Source organism: Dermacentor albipictus, chromosome 10, assembly GCF_038994185.2.
Source record: "Dermacentor albipictus isolate Rhodes 1998 colony chromosome 10, USDA_Dalb.pri_finalv2, whole genome shotgun sequence".
NCBI classification, from domain to species: domain Eukaryota; kingdom Metazoa; phylum Arthropoda; class Arachnida; order Ixodida; family Ixodidae; genus Dermacentor; species Dermacentor albipictus.
Window position 1 is genome coordinate 72,537,752 of NC_091830.1, and position 17,515 is coordinate 72,555,266.

Sequence of the window (17,515 nt, forward strand, 5' to 3'; positions counted from 1 at the left end):
ATAGAAAAGAATCCACGCATTCGAATGCCCAGTAATTTAATGAATGTGTCAAGAGCGCGCTTGCTTTCCACTTCGTCCTCTTTAGCGTAGGCTAGAGTAACTGAATTTTTAAGTTGTGGTCACGCCATTTTGATCGTTCTATTGTCCTAACGTTGTCGTTCTCCTTCGAGCGTCTTCCAGTCATGATAGCCATGCTTGTCACCTTGTCGCCATGCCGTCTTCTTCATGCTGTTGTCGCGCGTTGCTGGTGAATGATCGAATGCCACAAGTTTGTTATTGACGGCCCTTCCGCAGAAAATAAGTACAACTGTGCCGTGTGTTCTGCACTTAACAATACTCGCTAAGCAGGAGCACCATTTTTGAAAACATCCATCACAGCAGTCTCTGTACCTGTTTCCACTGTGCATATCCGCCCAATTTTTTGTGCGCTTACCTGTGATTGCCATTCTTCCCTCGTAAATTTTCACACATCGCCTTCTTTCAGCCCACGTCCCTGCATAGACGTCTGATATTGAACATCCGCCTGTTTTATAGTTTAAATATCGGCCTAGAGTGTGAGCAATGTGTAGCGAATAAACATGGAAAAAGGCGAAGTTTCGCCTGAAATACGAAGCACTGATTGCAATAGCGAATTAGTAGACAGCTATGTGATATTAGGATAGTAGTTTTATCGGTCGTATAAACTTCGAAATATTTGCTTACTAACTAAAATAACAAGCATGATGTCAGCGCGCACCAGCAAACCTGAACGCATAACGCTCGATAATCGATGACACTCGCTGCAAAACTCTGGTGTGAGCTAGCGCGGCAGCAGCAGCCAGAGAAGTGACCTTCGTGTGGTCTATCGCTGCAGCGCAATTTAAGCGGGAACACCACGCGAACAAAGGAATGAGCCGTCTGCAGACCCCTTTCAATATACGGAGTGGGACTGCGGGCGCCTATGAGAAGTAAAGCCTTGTTCATCATCATCATCATCATCATCACCATCATCATCATCATCAGCCTGGTTACGCCCACTGCAGGGCAAAGGCCTCTCCCATATTTCTCCAACAACCCCGGTCATGTACTAATTGTGGCCATGCCGTCCCTGCAAATTTCTTAATCTCATCCGCCCACCTAACTTTCTGCCGTCCCCTGCTACGCTTCCCTTCCCTTGGAATCCAGTCCGTAACCCTTAATGACCATCGCTTATCTTCCGTCCTCATTACATGTCCTGCCCATGCCCATTTATTTTTCTTGATTTCAACTAAGATGTCATTAACTCGCGTTTGTTCCCTCACCCAATCTGCTCTTTTCTTATGCCTTAACGTTACACCTATCATTCTTCTTTCCATAGCTCGTTGCGTCGTCCTCAATTTGAGTAGAACCCTTTTCGTAAGCCTCCAGGTTTCTGCCCCGTAGGTGAGTACAGGTAAGGCACAGCTATTGTACACTTTTCTTTTGAGGGATAATGGCAACCTGCTGTTCATGATCTGAGAATGCCTGCCAAACGCACCCCAGCCCATTCTTATTCTTCTGATTATTTCCGTCTCATGATCCGGATCCGCAGTCACTACCTGCCCTAAGTAGATGTATTCCTTTACGACTTCCAGTGCCTCGCTGCCCATTGTAAACTGCTGTTCTCTTCCGAGACTGTTAAACATTACTTTAGTTTTCTGCACATTAATTTTTTGACCCACTCTTCTGCTTTGCCTCTCCAGGTCAGTGAGCATGCATTGCAGTTTGTCCCCTGAGTTACTAAGCAAGGCAATATCATCAGCGAATCGCAAGTTACTAAGGTATTCTCCATTAACTTTTATCCCCATTTCTTCCCAATCCAGGTCTCTGAATACCTCCTGTAAACACGCTGTGAATAGCATTGGAGAGATCGTATCTCCCTGCCTGACGCCTTTCTTTATTGGGATTTTGTTGCTTTCTTTATGGAGGACTACGGTGGCTGTGGAGCCGCTATAGATATTTTTCAGTATTTTTACAAATGGCTCGTCTACACCCTGATTCCGTAATGCCTCCATGACTGCTGAGGTTTCGACAGAATCAAATGCTTTCTCGTAATCAATGAAAGCTATACATAAGGGTTGGTTGTATTCCGCACATTTCTCTATCACCTGATTGATAGCGTGAATATGATCTATTTTTGAGTAGCCTTTACGGAATCCTGCCTGGTCCTTTGCTTGACAGAAGTCTAAGGTGTTCCTGATTCTATTTGCGATTAGCTTAGTAAATAGTTTGTAGGCAACGGACAGTAAGCTGATCGGTCTATAATTTTTCAAGTCTTTGGCGTCCCCTTTCTTATGGATTAGGATTATGTTAGCGTTTTTCCAAGATTCCGGTACGCTCGACGTTATGAGGCATTGCGTATACAGAGTGGCCAGTTTCTCTAGAACAATCTGCCCACCATCCTTCAGTAAATCTGCTGTTACCTGATCCTCCCCAGCTGTCTTCCCCCTTTGCATATCTCCCAAGGCTTTCTTTATTTCTTCCGGCGTTACCTGTGGGATTTCGAATTCCTCTAGACTATTTTCTCTTTCATTATTGTCGTGGGTGGCACTGGTACTGTATAAATCTATCTCTATAGAACTCCTCAGCCACTTGTACTATCTCATCCATATTAGTAATGATATTGCCGGCTTTGTCTCTTAACGCATACATCTGATTCTTGCCAATTCCTAGTTTCTTCTTCACTGTTTTTAGGCTTCCTCCGTTCCTGAGAGCATGTTAAATTCTATCCATATTATACTTCCTTATGTCAGCTGTCTTACGCTTGTTGATTAACTTCGAAAGTTCTGCCAGTTCTATTCTAGCTGTAGGTTTAGAGGCTTTCATACATTGGCGATTCTTGATGAGATCTTTCGTCTCCTGCGATAGTTTACTGGTATCCTGCCTAACGGAGTTACCAGCGACTTCCATTGCACATTCCTTAATGATGTCCACAAGATTGTCGTTCATTGCTTCAACACAAAGGTCCTCTTCTTGAGTTAAAGCCGAATACCTGTTCTGAAGCTTGATCTGGAATTCCTCTATTCTCCCTCTTACCGCTAACTCATTGATCGGCTTCTTATGTACCAGTTTCTTCCGTTCCCTTCTCAGGTCTAGGCTAATTCGAGTTCTTACCATCCTGTGGTCACTGCAGCGCACCTTGCCGAGCACGTCCACATTTTGTATGATGCCAGGGTTAGCGCAAAGTATGAAGTCTATTTCATTTCTAGTCTCGCCGTTCGGGCCCCTCCACGTCCACTTTCGGCTATCCCGCTTGCGGAAGAAGGTATTCATTATCCTCATATTATTCTGTTCCGCAAACTCTACTAATAACTCCCCCCTGATATTCCTAGTGCCTATGCCATATTCCCCAACTGCCTTGTATCCAGCCTGCTTTTTGCCTACCTTGGCATTAAAGTCACCCATTAGTATAGTGTATTTAGTTTTCACTCTACCCATCGCCGATTCCACGTCTTCATGGAAGCTTTCGACTTCCTGGTCATCATGACTGGATGTAGGGGCGTAGACCTGTACAATTTTCATTTTGTACCTCTTATTGAGTTTCACAACAAGACCTGCCACCCTCTCGTTAATGCTATAAAATTCCTGTATGTTACCAGCTATATTCTTATTTATCAGGAATCCGACGCCTAGTTCCCTTCTCTCTGCTAAGCCCCGGTAGCAGAGGACGTGCCCGCTTTTGGCACTGTATATGCTTCTTTTGGTCCCCTAACTTCACTGAGCCCTATTATATCCCATTTACTGCCCTCTAATTCCACCAATAGCACTGCTAGACTCGCCTCACTAGATAACGTTCTAGCGTTAAACGTTGCCAGGTTCATATTCCAATGGCGGCCTGTCCGGAGCCAGTGATTCTTAGCACCCTCTGCAGCGTCACAGGTCTGACCGCCGCCGTGGTCAGTTGCTTCGCAGCTGCTGGGGACTGAGGGCCGGGGTTTCATTGTGTTGTTCATATAGGACGTTGTGGCCAAGTACTGCACCAGGCTGGCCAATCCTGCCCTGGTGAGGGAGTGCGTTACCGGTTCTGGTCACCGGGATCAGGCCACACTCCAGGCCTATTTATGCAATTTTATCAACACGCGGATTTTTTTTTAATCCCGGTGGAAAATTGCCGGCACCGGGATTCGAACCACGGACCTCTTGCACGCGAGGCGGGTGTTCTACCTCTACGCCACCGCTGCACCTCCTAGTTAGCCTTGTTAGCCTTGCTAGCCTTGTTAGCGGAGTGGAATCCCCCCCCCTTCTCCCTCCTGCAGAGGTTTGCCGCTTAATTCCATACATGGGACGCGAGATTCCGCCACGATCGTCGGCTTCCCTCGTGTGTTTTCACTCGGGCATACAGCATACGCCGTGCAGCGACGCTGTCATCGCCCTTGGACTTTATTAGAAACATCACGGTGACGGGAAAATGCGACTGCTGCGTCCATATAATTGCTATCACAATAAAATGCGTTCATGGGAATTTTGTGACGTTTTTGGTGTATAAACATGGCATGAGATGAAAGCAAACAATTTTTAGATACGGACCATTACTTAGCATCAGTCAGGTTCTCCGAGGGCAACCACTGGCCGTCGCGTTCCAATTATCGTGCGCCGGTGGGCGATGACCCTGTTACAGAGCCAGTCAGACAGGCTGGCTGTCGCGCCCTTGTGTGTCGCGCCTGTAGCTTTTGTATCTCCTCCCTTTGTGACACTTCCTGAAAGTGTGCCTGGAAGTCAGCACGATTCCAGGTAGTTGACCTTAGTCCTGTGAAAAGATGCTTTGCCATACAGGAAAGCCGTTCAAGGAGGACCAGGTGAGGAGGCAACGCCCGATAGATGTGGCTATCGGAGCACAAGCCAAGAGAGTGTCCCCATTGACCAAACGCGTCGCCGCTTCTATGGGCCCTACGATTGGTTGAAACTTACGACACCTGTAAGGGCTCGCCGATTGAATGAAAATTACGAAGCTTGTATGGGGTCGACGACGGGCTGAAAATAGCGTGACCCCGGCGGACTGAAAAAGTTATAAGCAAGAGAACCATCGCAAAGAGAGAGACGTTCTTCTTGCTCCAGCCATCAGCGTAGGATTTTCTGCTGGCCGTCGATGAACTTTTACTGTTATTTTACCTGTTTCTAATCCTGTACATAATGTAAATAAGCCTTCTTTTCTAGAAGTACCGTTCAACGTCAGCCGACTGCTGCACTTAATGGCAAAATCCATTACAATGTTGCAAGGATCGTTGACAGTTTTGAGGTACTCTAATTTGCACTTCAGTCAAGCTTTTCTTCGCATTGATTTCAATGTAGGCGTTGTATCTGCGGAAACTTTATATCGGGAGCAACATAATATTTGTACTGACAGATCAGGATGCAGTGGTCATTTAGCACCAGAAGTGTAATCTGCCGAACGTTGCATGATATTCCGAACGCCGCAATGTAACATATTTCATGCAGAAACAGGAAACATGAGGAGAAATGTCAAAGAGCAGGTCCACACACTCAATGCTGTAAACAGTTTCGCTTTCTTCAATTAGGTTCTGAGAAAATCGTTGGCGTTCAAGGTACATTAGGATTATATATGTTTTTTTGTGCATTGAAGATCAGGCAGCATATTTGTACATTTTATGAATAGGGAGGGCAGAATGTTCGGAGTGGAAAAAATCTCAAATCTATGGGTACTTTTGGGAGGTACACAAAGTGAGATCTGCAAGTACCCAAATTTCCGCGGAGACAGTTAAGACTGCTTACGTGTGGGAATGTGAAAGCATTAGATTAGATTTGTTGAAATGTTTATTTCCGAGCATTCCTTGTACGCGCATGCCTTTGCCTGCAGTCTAGCTTGCCCTCGGTATGGCCGAATCAAAACGCAACATACTTTCAAACGCGTTCGCCTGCCAGCTAGTCATTACATTGCCAGCATGCGTCATTACAGACGTCACGACGTGACGTCTGTAATGACGCATGCACTAGGGACACCTAGACACATAGCGAAGCCGCCATGGCATCGGGAAGCGTGCGCGTCTCGCAACCCCGACCGTCGTGTTGGATATCCACCCACACCGAAGTTTATTCATTTGTTTTTCAATGTCATAAATTTGTTTACACGAACGTTTGAAAAATTCGACGTCAAACCGTGCATTTGACGTGTTTCTTACTCCTTGTTCCGTCGGCCACATTTGGTGCAATCATTTGGTCACTTTTGCTGCCATCATACGCTAATTGACCATATCATGCTTCCGCGAATCGCAATGTTGTTTACTACTTTTACCGAGTCATAAAATGCCAATACTCCAATGTGGCCGAAAAACTCCAGTAACGGCAATAAGTTTTAGAGCTAGTCAAGTAGTATGTTAAGGAAAAAGAAAATTGGGCGCAGACATGGATGCGTATTAAATGAGTGCATGACAGCGTGTGTAGTTATCACGCATGTCTTCATAGGATATCATGTACACATTTTACGAGGCAAGAACAGGCAATTAAAGAACATCGAGCCCCGGCTAAACAATTAAAACCTAGAGCCCAGCGTAAAAAAATACCGTTTGTCGTAAAACAGGACGGGGATTCTCAAGTAAAGCGATATGCACAGTTGTGCCGACTTCAAGCATTCATAAATAGAGAAGACCTCGATCAAATACGATCAATGTTTCAAACGCAAATGCTATTCTACTGCAAAGTTATCACTAAAATATTTTTGTTTTTTATAGTACCGTAGCTCGTAGATGGCCATACTTCATACACACCCTGTGCGTTCTGTTTGCTGGATATAAATTATTTTTAAGAGGACATGCTAAATGTGACATAAAATTTGAAATTTTGAATTCATCGTCTGTTTCAGAAAACTTACTGTGAGCTTGGTTCATCGAGGTCATCGAAGGCCCGCCATCCGGCTACATCCCTTCAGTGAGAGCTGAATCTTCTTCTAACGCTTTCTTTTATTTTTTTTTCAGTCTTTTGCTCTTTAATTATTACTACTGCTGAAGCATATTTAAATTATATAGAATAGTAAAAACGCCCAGGAACTCCTTACAGTGAAATGTATGTTCCAAATAGGTGCTTACATAACGCACAAAGATGGCCAAACATCAAATTGGTATAAGGTAATAACACTGCTTCTGCGGGCTTTTCGTGCGAATAACCTTTTTTATTGTGCGTGTTGTTACCCTGCGATTACGCATAAATGCGACAGCGGCACATTTAGTGCGAGGAACATCATGTGGTTATGAGGTGATGCGCGAGTTGGCGATCGGCTTTGCTTTATGATACCTGTGCATATAGAACATAATTACTCACTTGGTATTGTTTTTCGTACGCGTACTACCTGTTTAAGTTTACTGGTGGCGGCGGTCTACCCCTAACCCAAACACGTAACTATACGGTGGTCATGGCTTCAGTGTTTCCACAATCCCGCACGAGTCGGGGATGGCGACAAGAGCAATATGAAGGAATGTCCTTTCCCACCCTCCCGAGCAGAGACACTCTGTGGTACGGATGGCATTGACGTTGAATATTAGTTGGACTGCTACGAGTGTGTGAGTGACCACAAGCATAACAGAACAACGGAACTGCAAAAGCGCACACTCACAATCACTACGCGGATCTGTGAAGCTGGGACGCCTGCAAGGAAAAACTGCAAGGATTACTGATCAATCCATTAAGAGTTAATGTATTCAAAGACTATATTGGCAAAAGTTACCATGCTTTGTTGACTTATGTTTCTCCTGCATGAAAAGAAAAAGAAGTTTCTTTTGAGCAGTTGCGATAAGAAGTTCAGTTGCCTGAAAAACATGTATACTTTAATTTGTTTTTCCTTATATGACTGGCCGATTTGAAACCTTTGCCGTATGTAGCGGTTTCAAGCTCTTAATATCAAAAATACATATGCAGTACTTATTCCACACATATTTCACATCGCTAGAACATTGCTCACATTTCTTCTAACCTCCACCGATCCGCGACCAGAGACTGTAGAAGCCACTTTTCACAAAAAGTGACTTCAGTGACGTTAACAGTTCACCCAATGCGGGGGATAAATTCTGAGTTATTCATAAACACACGAACAGCATCACGGATTGTTTGCATACATTGTATACTACAAATGGTGTACTTGGCGATGTTATCTCGATAAAATCACGGACCAGGACGAATTATTCTTTACCAGCGAAACTTTCTTTCTAAGAAGCTGCATTGGCTTTCTCTTTGTCTCAGTGCTACAGTTGGTTGAAGGTCAGTTTCTCATTTTTTATAGCATTTATTTAGCGCAGATTTGTCAATGTTTATTGGAAAACGTGAGTGATATCTGTTCCTTGACATGTTCTAAAAGTAGCTAAAAAATTGCAGAAGCTTTATTTGGTCCACATATATTTGACGTCGCACACACATTTGTCGTTGTAGGTAGTCCCATTTTTCTCAAACCCCATGGGTTTGAGCTTGGTGGCACTTGTAGGTATTCCAGGTCAGTGTGCTCAATTGCGCGCAGCTCATAAGCCACAGTGATATCACAGCGGATCACCCACATAATTAATTTATTGCAAAGCCCAGGAAATTGCCCACCTACATGAATGTTTGAATTACTGCAGTACATGAACGGCATCTTATTTTCGCTATATGTAAACAAGGCGTTTTTGTTCAGCTTACTGGTGACAGCAGCAAAAGCAACTAGGAACGCCTTCGTGGTAGTGCTAACTGGCTGTGAACGAGGGTTACATTGTTGTGAACAGTTCCTCTAATTGAGCCAGGAACATGAAGCTTTCAGCTTACAAGTTCCCCATGTGTTCACCTTCGGTTATGTTGGCGGATTCTGTAGTTATTTTAGTACTCCGGAAAACATTGCAGAGGACGCCAGTATGACACTTTCAAACACTTGAATAAAAATATATGGTAAAGGCAGTATTTGATGTAACCACATTACCCTTGGCATACTTATTTGCAATGGATTTCCACACTACCTGTAAAATTGAGCTTGGCTGCCCTAGTAGTTACGCAGGGTTGCGTGTTAAATATTGCAAAACTATATATGCTTCATCATCATCATCAGCCTGGCTACGCCCACTGCAGGCAAAAGCTTCTCCCATACTTCTAGAACTACCCCGGCCATGTGCTAATTGTGGCCATGTTGTCCGTGCAACCTTCATAATCTCATCCGTCCACCTAACTTTCTCCCGCCCCTTGCTACGCTTCCCTTCTCTTGGAATCCATTCCGTAAACCTAATGACCATAGATTATCTTCCCTCCTCATTAAATGCCCTGCCCATGCCCACTTCTTTTTCTTGATTTCAACTAAGATGTCATTATATCGCGTTTTACCGCTCACCACATCTGCTCTCTTCTTATCGGTCAACGTTACACCCACCATCCTTCTTTCCATAGCTCGTTGCGTCGTCCTCAGTTTAAATAGAACCCTTTTCGTAAGCCTCCCGGTTTCTGCCCCTTAGCTGAGTACCTGTAAGACACACCTATTATGCACTTTTCTCGTGAGGGATAATGGCAACCTGCTGTTCATCATCTGAGAATGCCTGCGAAACGCTCCCCAGCCCATTTTTATTCTTCTGATTACTTCAGTCTCATGATGCAGATCCGCGGTCACTACCTGTCCTAAGTAGATGTATTCCCTTACTACTTCCAGAGCCTCACTACCTATCGTAAACTGCTGTTCTCTTCAGAGACTGTTAAACATTACTTTAGTTTTCTTCAGCTTGATTTTTAGACCAACCCTTCTGCTTTGCCTCTCCAGGTCAGTGAGCATGCATAGCAATTGGTCCCCTGAGTTACAGAGCAAGGCAATATTATCAGCGAATCGTAAGTTACTTATGTATTCTCCATCAACTCTTATGCCCAATTCTCCCCAAACCAGGTCTCTGAATACCTCCTGTAAATACGCTGTGAATAGCATTGGAGAGATCGTATCTCCCTGCCTGACGCCCTTCTTTTTGGGGATTTTGTTGCTTTCTATATTGAGAACTACGGTGGCCGTGGAGCCACTGTGGATATCTTTCAGTATTTTTACATACGGCTAGTTTACACCCTGAGTCCCTAATGCCTGCATGATTGTTGAGGTTGCGGCTCAATCAAACGCTTTGTCCTAATCAATGAAAGCTATACATAGGGGTTGGTTATATTCGGCACATTTCTTTATCACCTGATTGATAGTGTGAATATGGTCTATCGTTGAGTAGCTTTTACGAAATCCTGCCTGGTCCTTTGGTGCAATGCTGGGGTGACCCACGGCGGAGGTGAAGCAAGCGCTAAGCACTCCCCATATGTGGGCCTATCCCAAAGATGTCGAAGGGCGCGTTGCAGGTTCATGAGCCCACTGGGGTATGTGTCATTGAGCTTGGTACCTTTTTGCACTATCAGCAGGACCGGATCACATTATGATTTTTTCTGATGACGCATGGAGAAAACTACCTGGTTAGTCATAAACTGCTCTCGCTGTGAAAGGCAGCCCAATGTTGAACGCCGCATAGATTGATTTCTCAGCGCTTCAGGAATGTGTGTGAGGAGTGCTCGTTTAGGTAGGGGGTGAGGTATGCCGCCTAATTTCGGGGAGGCGGAGGCCCTCCCCCCCTCCCCCCCCCCCCTGGTACGTGCGTGATATATCATATTGCTGGAGCCAATAATTGGTGCACTCTACATAAAATAAACTACCTTGTGGGGCATGTCACAGTGTGTGCAAGGATTCTGTCCAATCGAATATGTATGTTTCCAATATATATATATATGTGCAGCGCTTCCTTCAACACAGGCCACCAACATCATGATGCCCGCGACGCGGAAAGCACCCTTGGCACGCGGCTTGGCTTGCCCGGGGTGCTGAAAAGTAAGCGCGGCACTTGGTACCTGGATTGCGCCAAGTAGTGCTCCACGCTTGCCTGCATCTGTTGGTCTCTGAGACACTCAACTGGACGCGTCCCTCAGAAACCATGGCTATGATTCCACCTAGATTTCCACAGTGGGGCCAGCTGAGGATTTCAGAGAGCCACACAGGCAGGCAAGCATGGAGAACCAACTTTGCTTCGTCTAACCAGGCACCAACTGCCACGACTGCTTTCCAGCTCCCTGCTCCGACGCGTGCTCGCCCCGGAGGAGGCATCATGCAGGATATGCCCGAGGCCTGAGCTTGGTGGGCACGTCCCACATTGCACCTCCACTTATGTGTCTATATATGGCCATAATCATCAATATCAGTACTCGTACGTAGGCCACAATGAATTCCCATCTATAGCCCCCGCAGGACTCCACGTATACCTATGAAGTGAATCATGCAATGTGGTACAGACAGACGGAGAGACGACCATATGTCCAAACGAAGTAGCCCTAGAATGATGAAATCTTAACAATCTACAAATGAAATAGTACGGCACAATGTGGAGACAAATTCATGAGCAATAATCTATATTATTCCAAGTGATGCAAACACTTAGGTGGCAGGTTATGTTTCCTGCTGAACAAGGGGCGTTTCGCAATGCAAGCCCAACAATGATAAGGGCCATAACGCAAACGTGAACATTAGAATGCCGCATTACACTGAAGGCGTATGTGCAAATATCAAGAGGACGTATAAAGCCTGCTGAAATTCGAGTTACTGTATATCACACCTTGCATATTTTGTAAGAGACATAGGAAGGGTCACGCATATAAATATGGGCGAAAATTGAGCTCTGCTCGAGGAGCCTTACACAACTGCTTTTTTATTGTGGCGTGATCACTCAGGCATTATGCTAAAACGAGAACTTTATCTTTGCAGGTTCTCGAAGCCTACCCCCAGAAGTTCAGACAGAGTACGAGATTATGCACGCGAATGGCGACTGCATCATTATCGGGAAATATCCGCGACGAGGAAGTAAGCACCTAATGTTTAAACAGCAGTCAAGATTCCTTTACAGTGCCTTCAAAGTAAAAGTATAAGTTTATTAGGATTACAAGAGTGGTGGCCCTAATACCTCTTGTAGATGTGGTTTATACGCTTCGGTGGACACATTTTTCAGGTGGCATGTGCAGTCACCAGATGTGCGATGAAGATAACATGTTCGTTGCCTTTAATATATCACAATTATGACGCACCATTATTTTTTAGGTAGATTTGCAGAAAAACCGCTTTCAAAGACGTGCCTACCAAGTGCAAAAATTCCAAAGCGTTCCTCTTCTGAGATAGTCATAAAATTTAATGCTCAGTATACTAAGCGTCAAGATAAATAAATATAAACTACCCGTTATACATTAGCATAGGCCGTATAAAAGACAAATGTGGAAGCGAAGTGGAGATGAGGACAGCGGAGATGAGGACGGGTGAGGGTATTTCTTTGCGTTGACCTATATTTGAATGAAAAATAGCGTACTGACCTCCAAATTTGATCAGAAATTTGTGTGTCAACACGCACTGTTGAAGTGTTACAAAGAATGCAAGTACTTTCGAATCTAATTTTTTCTACAGTGCATATAAAAGTACTGGTATTGCATAATCGTGAAGCATAAAAGGCAAGTAAACATATTTTTAAGTATTTGCCGACGGCATTTGTCTGATGAAAAATTTGACTCACCAGGTCGCGCAAATAACCTGGGCGAGCGTTTAGAAGCAAAGCGTTTAGAATAATCAAACAAAATATTATGCAGATCCCACGCAGTGACGGTAATAACAATGGTCTTGAAGGCGAATGTTTGTTTTTCTTCAAGGTATAGCTCAGCCCGACAATGGTGAGTTGATGGTAAACGTTACTTTGCGTGCACCACTGCCGTTGCTCTTCGTAGTACACAGAACACACAGGGCACGTTTTTGCTTGAGACGTTGCTGTGCAGCATACTTCATAACCTCTGAGAGGGCTGAGCATATTCATTAGATCACATGGCACATTGCACTGGGGTAGGAGTATTATACCATGATTGAATTATGGGGCCGTACTTACCGAAACCACACTCGGGTTACGAGGCACGCCGTAGTAGCAGACACCGGCATAATTGTGCCATTGTGGAGTTCTCTAATGTGCTCCTAAAGCTAACGGCAAGTGCGTTTATTTTTCTTTCGCCCCTGGGGAAGTGCGGCTGCCGCCATCGGGATAAAAGCCGCGACCTGAAGCAATACCATAGTCGCAAAGGTACCGCGGTGGACATTGGGGCGTTGATTGGACGCGTGGCCAATTCCACAGTGTCACCTAGACCCTGCAGTGCACTTCAATGCGGCTCTGCTTCTGCGCGCCCAGTGTAAGTTGTCCGCTTGGGAAATTTCCTTGGAAAGTTCATTTCTTTAATAATAGCAGAACAGTACCGCACCATGCATTTAACTTAAATTTATCCCCTTTGTCCGCAACCACTGTCGTGTCTGTAGTAGTAGCGTTTCCTCGCGTTTTCACGTCACGTTTTCAAATTCCCCCCTGGAATGGAACTAGGAGCAAAGAATGCGAAGACTTGTTCACTCGTTTCGCGACTGCGTCGCTTTTATCAATTCTCTGCTTCCTCTCGCCCTCCTCTCCACCATCCGATCTAGCTTCTCTCCGGACTTGCATGTTAGTAGAAAGTTAAACACTGCAATTTATGCAGTGCTCTTGCCGGTGGTCATGGCGAATTGTGGCTGTCATACGGGTAGGATTACAACACACAGGAAGCTCCACAGGGCATTGTGCACAGTCAACGCTGTGGAAAGGTCCAAGCGAGTTTCTCGCATGGCCTTTCCTCTCCGTAACACTTTTGTCATATCTACACGCACCATGAATCCCCCCCCCCCCACCGACGCTGTGTGCGAGACAGCAGCAGTAACAGGAGAGGCAAAGAAAGCTTCGCTTTAAAGAACTTGCAGGATCGTTACGCGTATGTAACCATGTTTAACCGTTGAGGCCAAACTACAGGTAAGTTTGCAGGCGCGCCTGCGCATGCGCACATCGTACGAGACAGATGGTCGGCCCCAAAGCGCGGCGCGAGCACGGATGTCTGCGCCAAACAGATATCGGGCTCTGGCATGCAGGCAAGGTTGCGTGCAGTTTGGCCTTTAGTCATGGTGCGAGATGGCGCTTTTGCTCGCCATGTAGACAACGACGAATCACCTGGAAGTTTGAACGACCATGCTCCTGCATGCTGTTGAGAGGTTAATGATGTTTTGTGGCGCTCCTGCTTAAACTGCTACGCTTCTCTTTAATTCTCCTGTGATCACCGGCATTCTAAGCATACAGTGGCCCAGACGGGTGCAGAGCAGTGCACCGTGCGAGGCACCGCCGGCATTGCTGGGAGTCCACTGATGTTGTGGACAATCTGGTGAACGCGACGGGGCATCAAATGCCCGCCGCCGATTGACGTAAGGAAAGTGAGGAGTGCCGTGGAGGCGACATTACTTCCACTATATTGCGCGAGCAAGGGGGGGGGGGTTCTCGCCATCTGTGATGATGATGGCGATTATGTGATAGATTTTTGGCTTCTCCTTTGAGACGTAGTGGGACAAAATGTAACTGACCCTGCCGTAGCAGTTCACGTTTTATTACAGTTATCACAGTTTAGCATTTTGCATAACTCTGATATCCTTCTTGAATAGAACCTATATCTGTAAAATATACAGTTACCTAGGCCTGTGACGACTCCAGTCCTACCAATCCCCTGCTTTTTTCCACCGATACTCTAAAGGCATCTTATAGCGACTGCTGCCCAGTTAAAGCTTCCACTCACTATTAATTTCAGCGTACCTGGAATGTGAACGTTTCCTACCGGTGATTGTCGGATCTTCACATTATATTAAAACGTGGTAAATACATTCAGGTCTTTTGCTGCACAAGGCAAATGCCTCGTCTTGTTGCTAATACTTTTTCTGTTATAATTTTGTCCTCAAGCAGGCAACTCGTCCCTCGGATTGATTTATAGGCTGTGTTTCTTTTATTGTAGAAGTTTTCACTCCTGATATATTTCTGGCATCATTAGTAAATATACTTGGTATTTCTTCTTAACCCCCTTTGAATTCAATTTACCGTCTCTGTTTCTCCCCCTTTCTCTCCGACAACTCATAGCTGTTTCCTTAGACTTTCATTTGTCATGTAACTGTTTGCAAACTTGCTTCATCTTCTCGTGAGCTTTCGAGCCTAAGTGAATTACTTCACCTTTTTATGACACTTTTGAGCTACCGGATATGTAGGCCCTTAAGTCGCTGGGTTGCTTTCACTCAGAGGCCAACCCCACCTGATGACGTTATTGGTAACCGAGCATGCACTTTCCCCAATAGAGCCGAATTCCCTTCTCGCTCTGAACGGCGCCAACGCCGAGAAACTGGGCGACAAGTTAAGGAACGCTTATGCTTTCGAAAAGGGTCGTCTTCGGGAGGGGTTGTCTATATATCTCGATAGAACCTTCACACATGAAAATGAAATTAAAACACTGTTTTCAGATTTCCTGTTGCGAATCTGTTTGCTCTCTCCCTAAAAACGCTGTGTTACAGAAATTAGCATTGCAGGGTATAATGTGCATATGGACAGAAGAATGTAGAACAGTATGATTCTATGTTCACAAGGGCCCAACAACAGGATACTGAGCTATATTTGTCTATAAATAGGGGCAGCAAAAAACAATAGCTATTTATTTTTAGTCATTTATTTTAATACATTCAACGCCCTAAGGCGTTAGAGAAGGGAGTGGTGACGAAAGATGAAAAGCGCATAGGTACATGAAGAGGTTATAGTGCCCAAGAGTCATCGATGACAGATGTAAATACAAAATAATCTCGTTTACGATTGAGGTGGGCAGGCAATTCTCATCAGTTCGTGTGCTTGGTACAAAAGTGTGAAAAAAATGTGTTAGAACAAGGAACGACAGCATTCCTTCATTGCGCTGTACGTGACGAATCATAGAACGGTTATGTAAGTAATTCTGCGCTCAGTCATGCACTACGGAGCATATATCTTAAAAAAGTGCCAATAAACGGGACATTTTCCTGTGCAACAGAAGTTTAGAAACCTGCAATCATGTTTTCTTCAGTAACGCACTTGAATGAAGTAAGTAATAATCATACGCAAGGGTGTTCTGGCAATGGTTTTGAATATCGATCTATGGTAGGCTAGTGAAACAGATAAGATTCCTAATTTATTCAAAGGGTGCTATGCTGAGCAGATTTCTGTATTTCTTACGGTAATTTTTCACTTATCACTGAGATCATACGATGTGCCATATTATTGGCGAATGGCAAGCATTGTACCAATTTATCGAACAAGTGATTCGTCGACTGGTAACCATCGCCCAAATTCTAGCATCAGTCAATGTTGAAAGCTGTTGGTGCACATTATTGCAAGTTACCTGCAGCAATTCTTGGTTAAATATTAGATACTCTCTTTTACTAGGACAGTTTCGAAGAGGTATGTCTACAGTCACGCAGTTAGTCTCAAGAGTTCATGAATTGTTTGGCGTTCTTGACATGTCTAGCCGGGTGGATGTTTTCTTGCATTTTTGCAAGAACATTGACAAGGTTCCTCATGGTAGCTTATTGTTGAAGTTACACTACATTGCTCTACCGTCAAAGTTCGTAGCATTAATTGCTGCATATCCTAAAGAGAGAGAACAATTTATTCAAGTGCAATATTCATGCAGTACGCAGCTAGTTACCTTTAGACTTTTAGCTCTACCGTTAAACTTCGTAGCATTAATTGCTGCATATCCTAAAGAGAGACAACCATTTGTTCAAGTGCAACATTATTCATGCAGTACGCTGTTAGTTACCTTTAGACTTCCCCACGAAAGTGTATTCGGACCGTTCTTCTTCATTTATGTAAGTGATTTAATAGATATGTTAACACATGATGTTTCAGTCGGATTTGTAGGTGACTGTGTTGTTTTTGAAAAAATCTTGAGCACAGATGCGCATTGTTGTCTAAAGACAGCTCTCCAGGCAATTCATGGTGGGCATGGAGAGTGGAGAACGGAGTTAAACAGGGAAAAAACCGTTCTTCTACGCGTTACAAGATGTGTATCAGCGTATTCTGTATCACCTCGGCAGCATGCAATTTTCGAAGTTGAGAAATATAAGTACCTAATATTTACCCTTTCAAAAGATCTATCATGGTCCAAATATACCACATACATTTGTAGTTCTACTTTTCAAAAGGTACGTTTTCTTAAAAAAAAAGCTTTAAAAGGCCACCACGAACACAAAGCTTTTACCATATAATGCATGTATAAGGTCCAAGTTGGAATATGCGGCAGTACTGTGCGATCCCTATGCAAAGAAGGACACTCAAAATTGGAGCGTATTAAAAAAAAGCGGTAAAATTGATATTCCGTAAATATAGAAGTCTAGGTCCTCCTTCCTTGCTCATGGAAGAACACCACATTCCAACGTTACAAATACGCTGGAAAAAAGGTCGACTTCTGTTTATAAACTTCTTTCTAGAAAAAATCCTGTTGCGCCTCCGAATTGCATTCAGCAAGCTACTACCAGATGAACAAGGCATACAACACAACACATTGACTCTGATAATTGCAAATACAAACTCCTGTGCGAACAGCTTTTTCTCTAAAACAGTGAAAGAATGGAACGAATCACCACAAACCGCTTTCGAATCAAACAACTTCCCCACTGAAT

General features: G+C 44.4%; 1 protein-coding gene across 8 annotated transcripts in view; it reads left to right on the forward strand.

The window, feature by feature from the left end:
* Positions 1 to 17,515, forward strand: part of LOC135899959 (uncharacterized) — a 147,241-nt gene that overhangs the window by 100,681 nt on the left and 29,045 nt on the right. For 5 of the 8 annotated variants that reach the window (XR_011509015.1, XR_011509016.1, XM_070527302.1 and 2 more), the window contains 2 exons: positions 6,815 to 6,879; positions 11,723 to 11,818. Coding sequence is in view for 5 of the 8 variants with exons in the window: in XM_070527302.1 (XP_070383403.1) it covers positions 6,815 to 6,879; positions 11,723 to 11,818 (161 nt within the window). In the remaining 3 variants the exon portion in view is untranslated. Of the gene's footprint in view, positions 1 to 6,814; positions 6,880 to 9,709; positions 9,775 to 11,722; positions 11,819 to 13,009; positions 13,127 to 17,515 lie in introns of those variants that run through there. The other 3 variants (XM_070527304.1, XM_070527305.1, XR_011509014.1) reach the window with 2 other exon arrangements.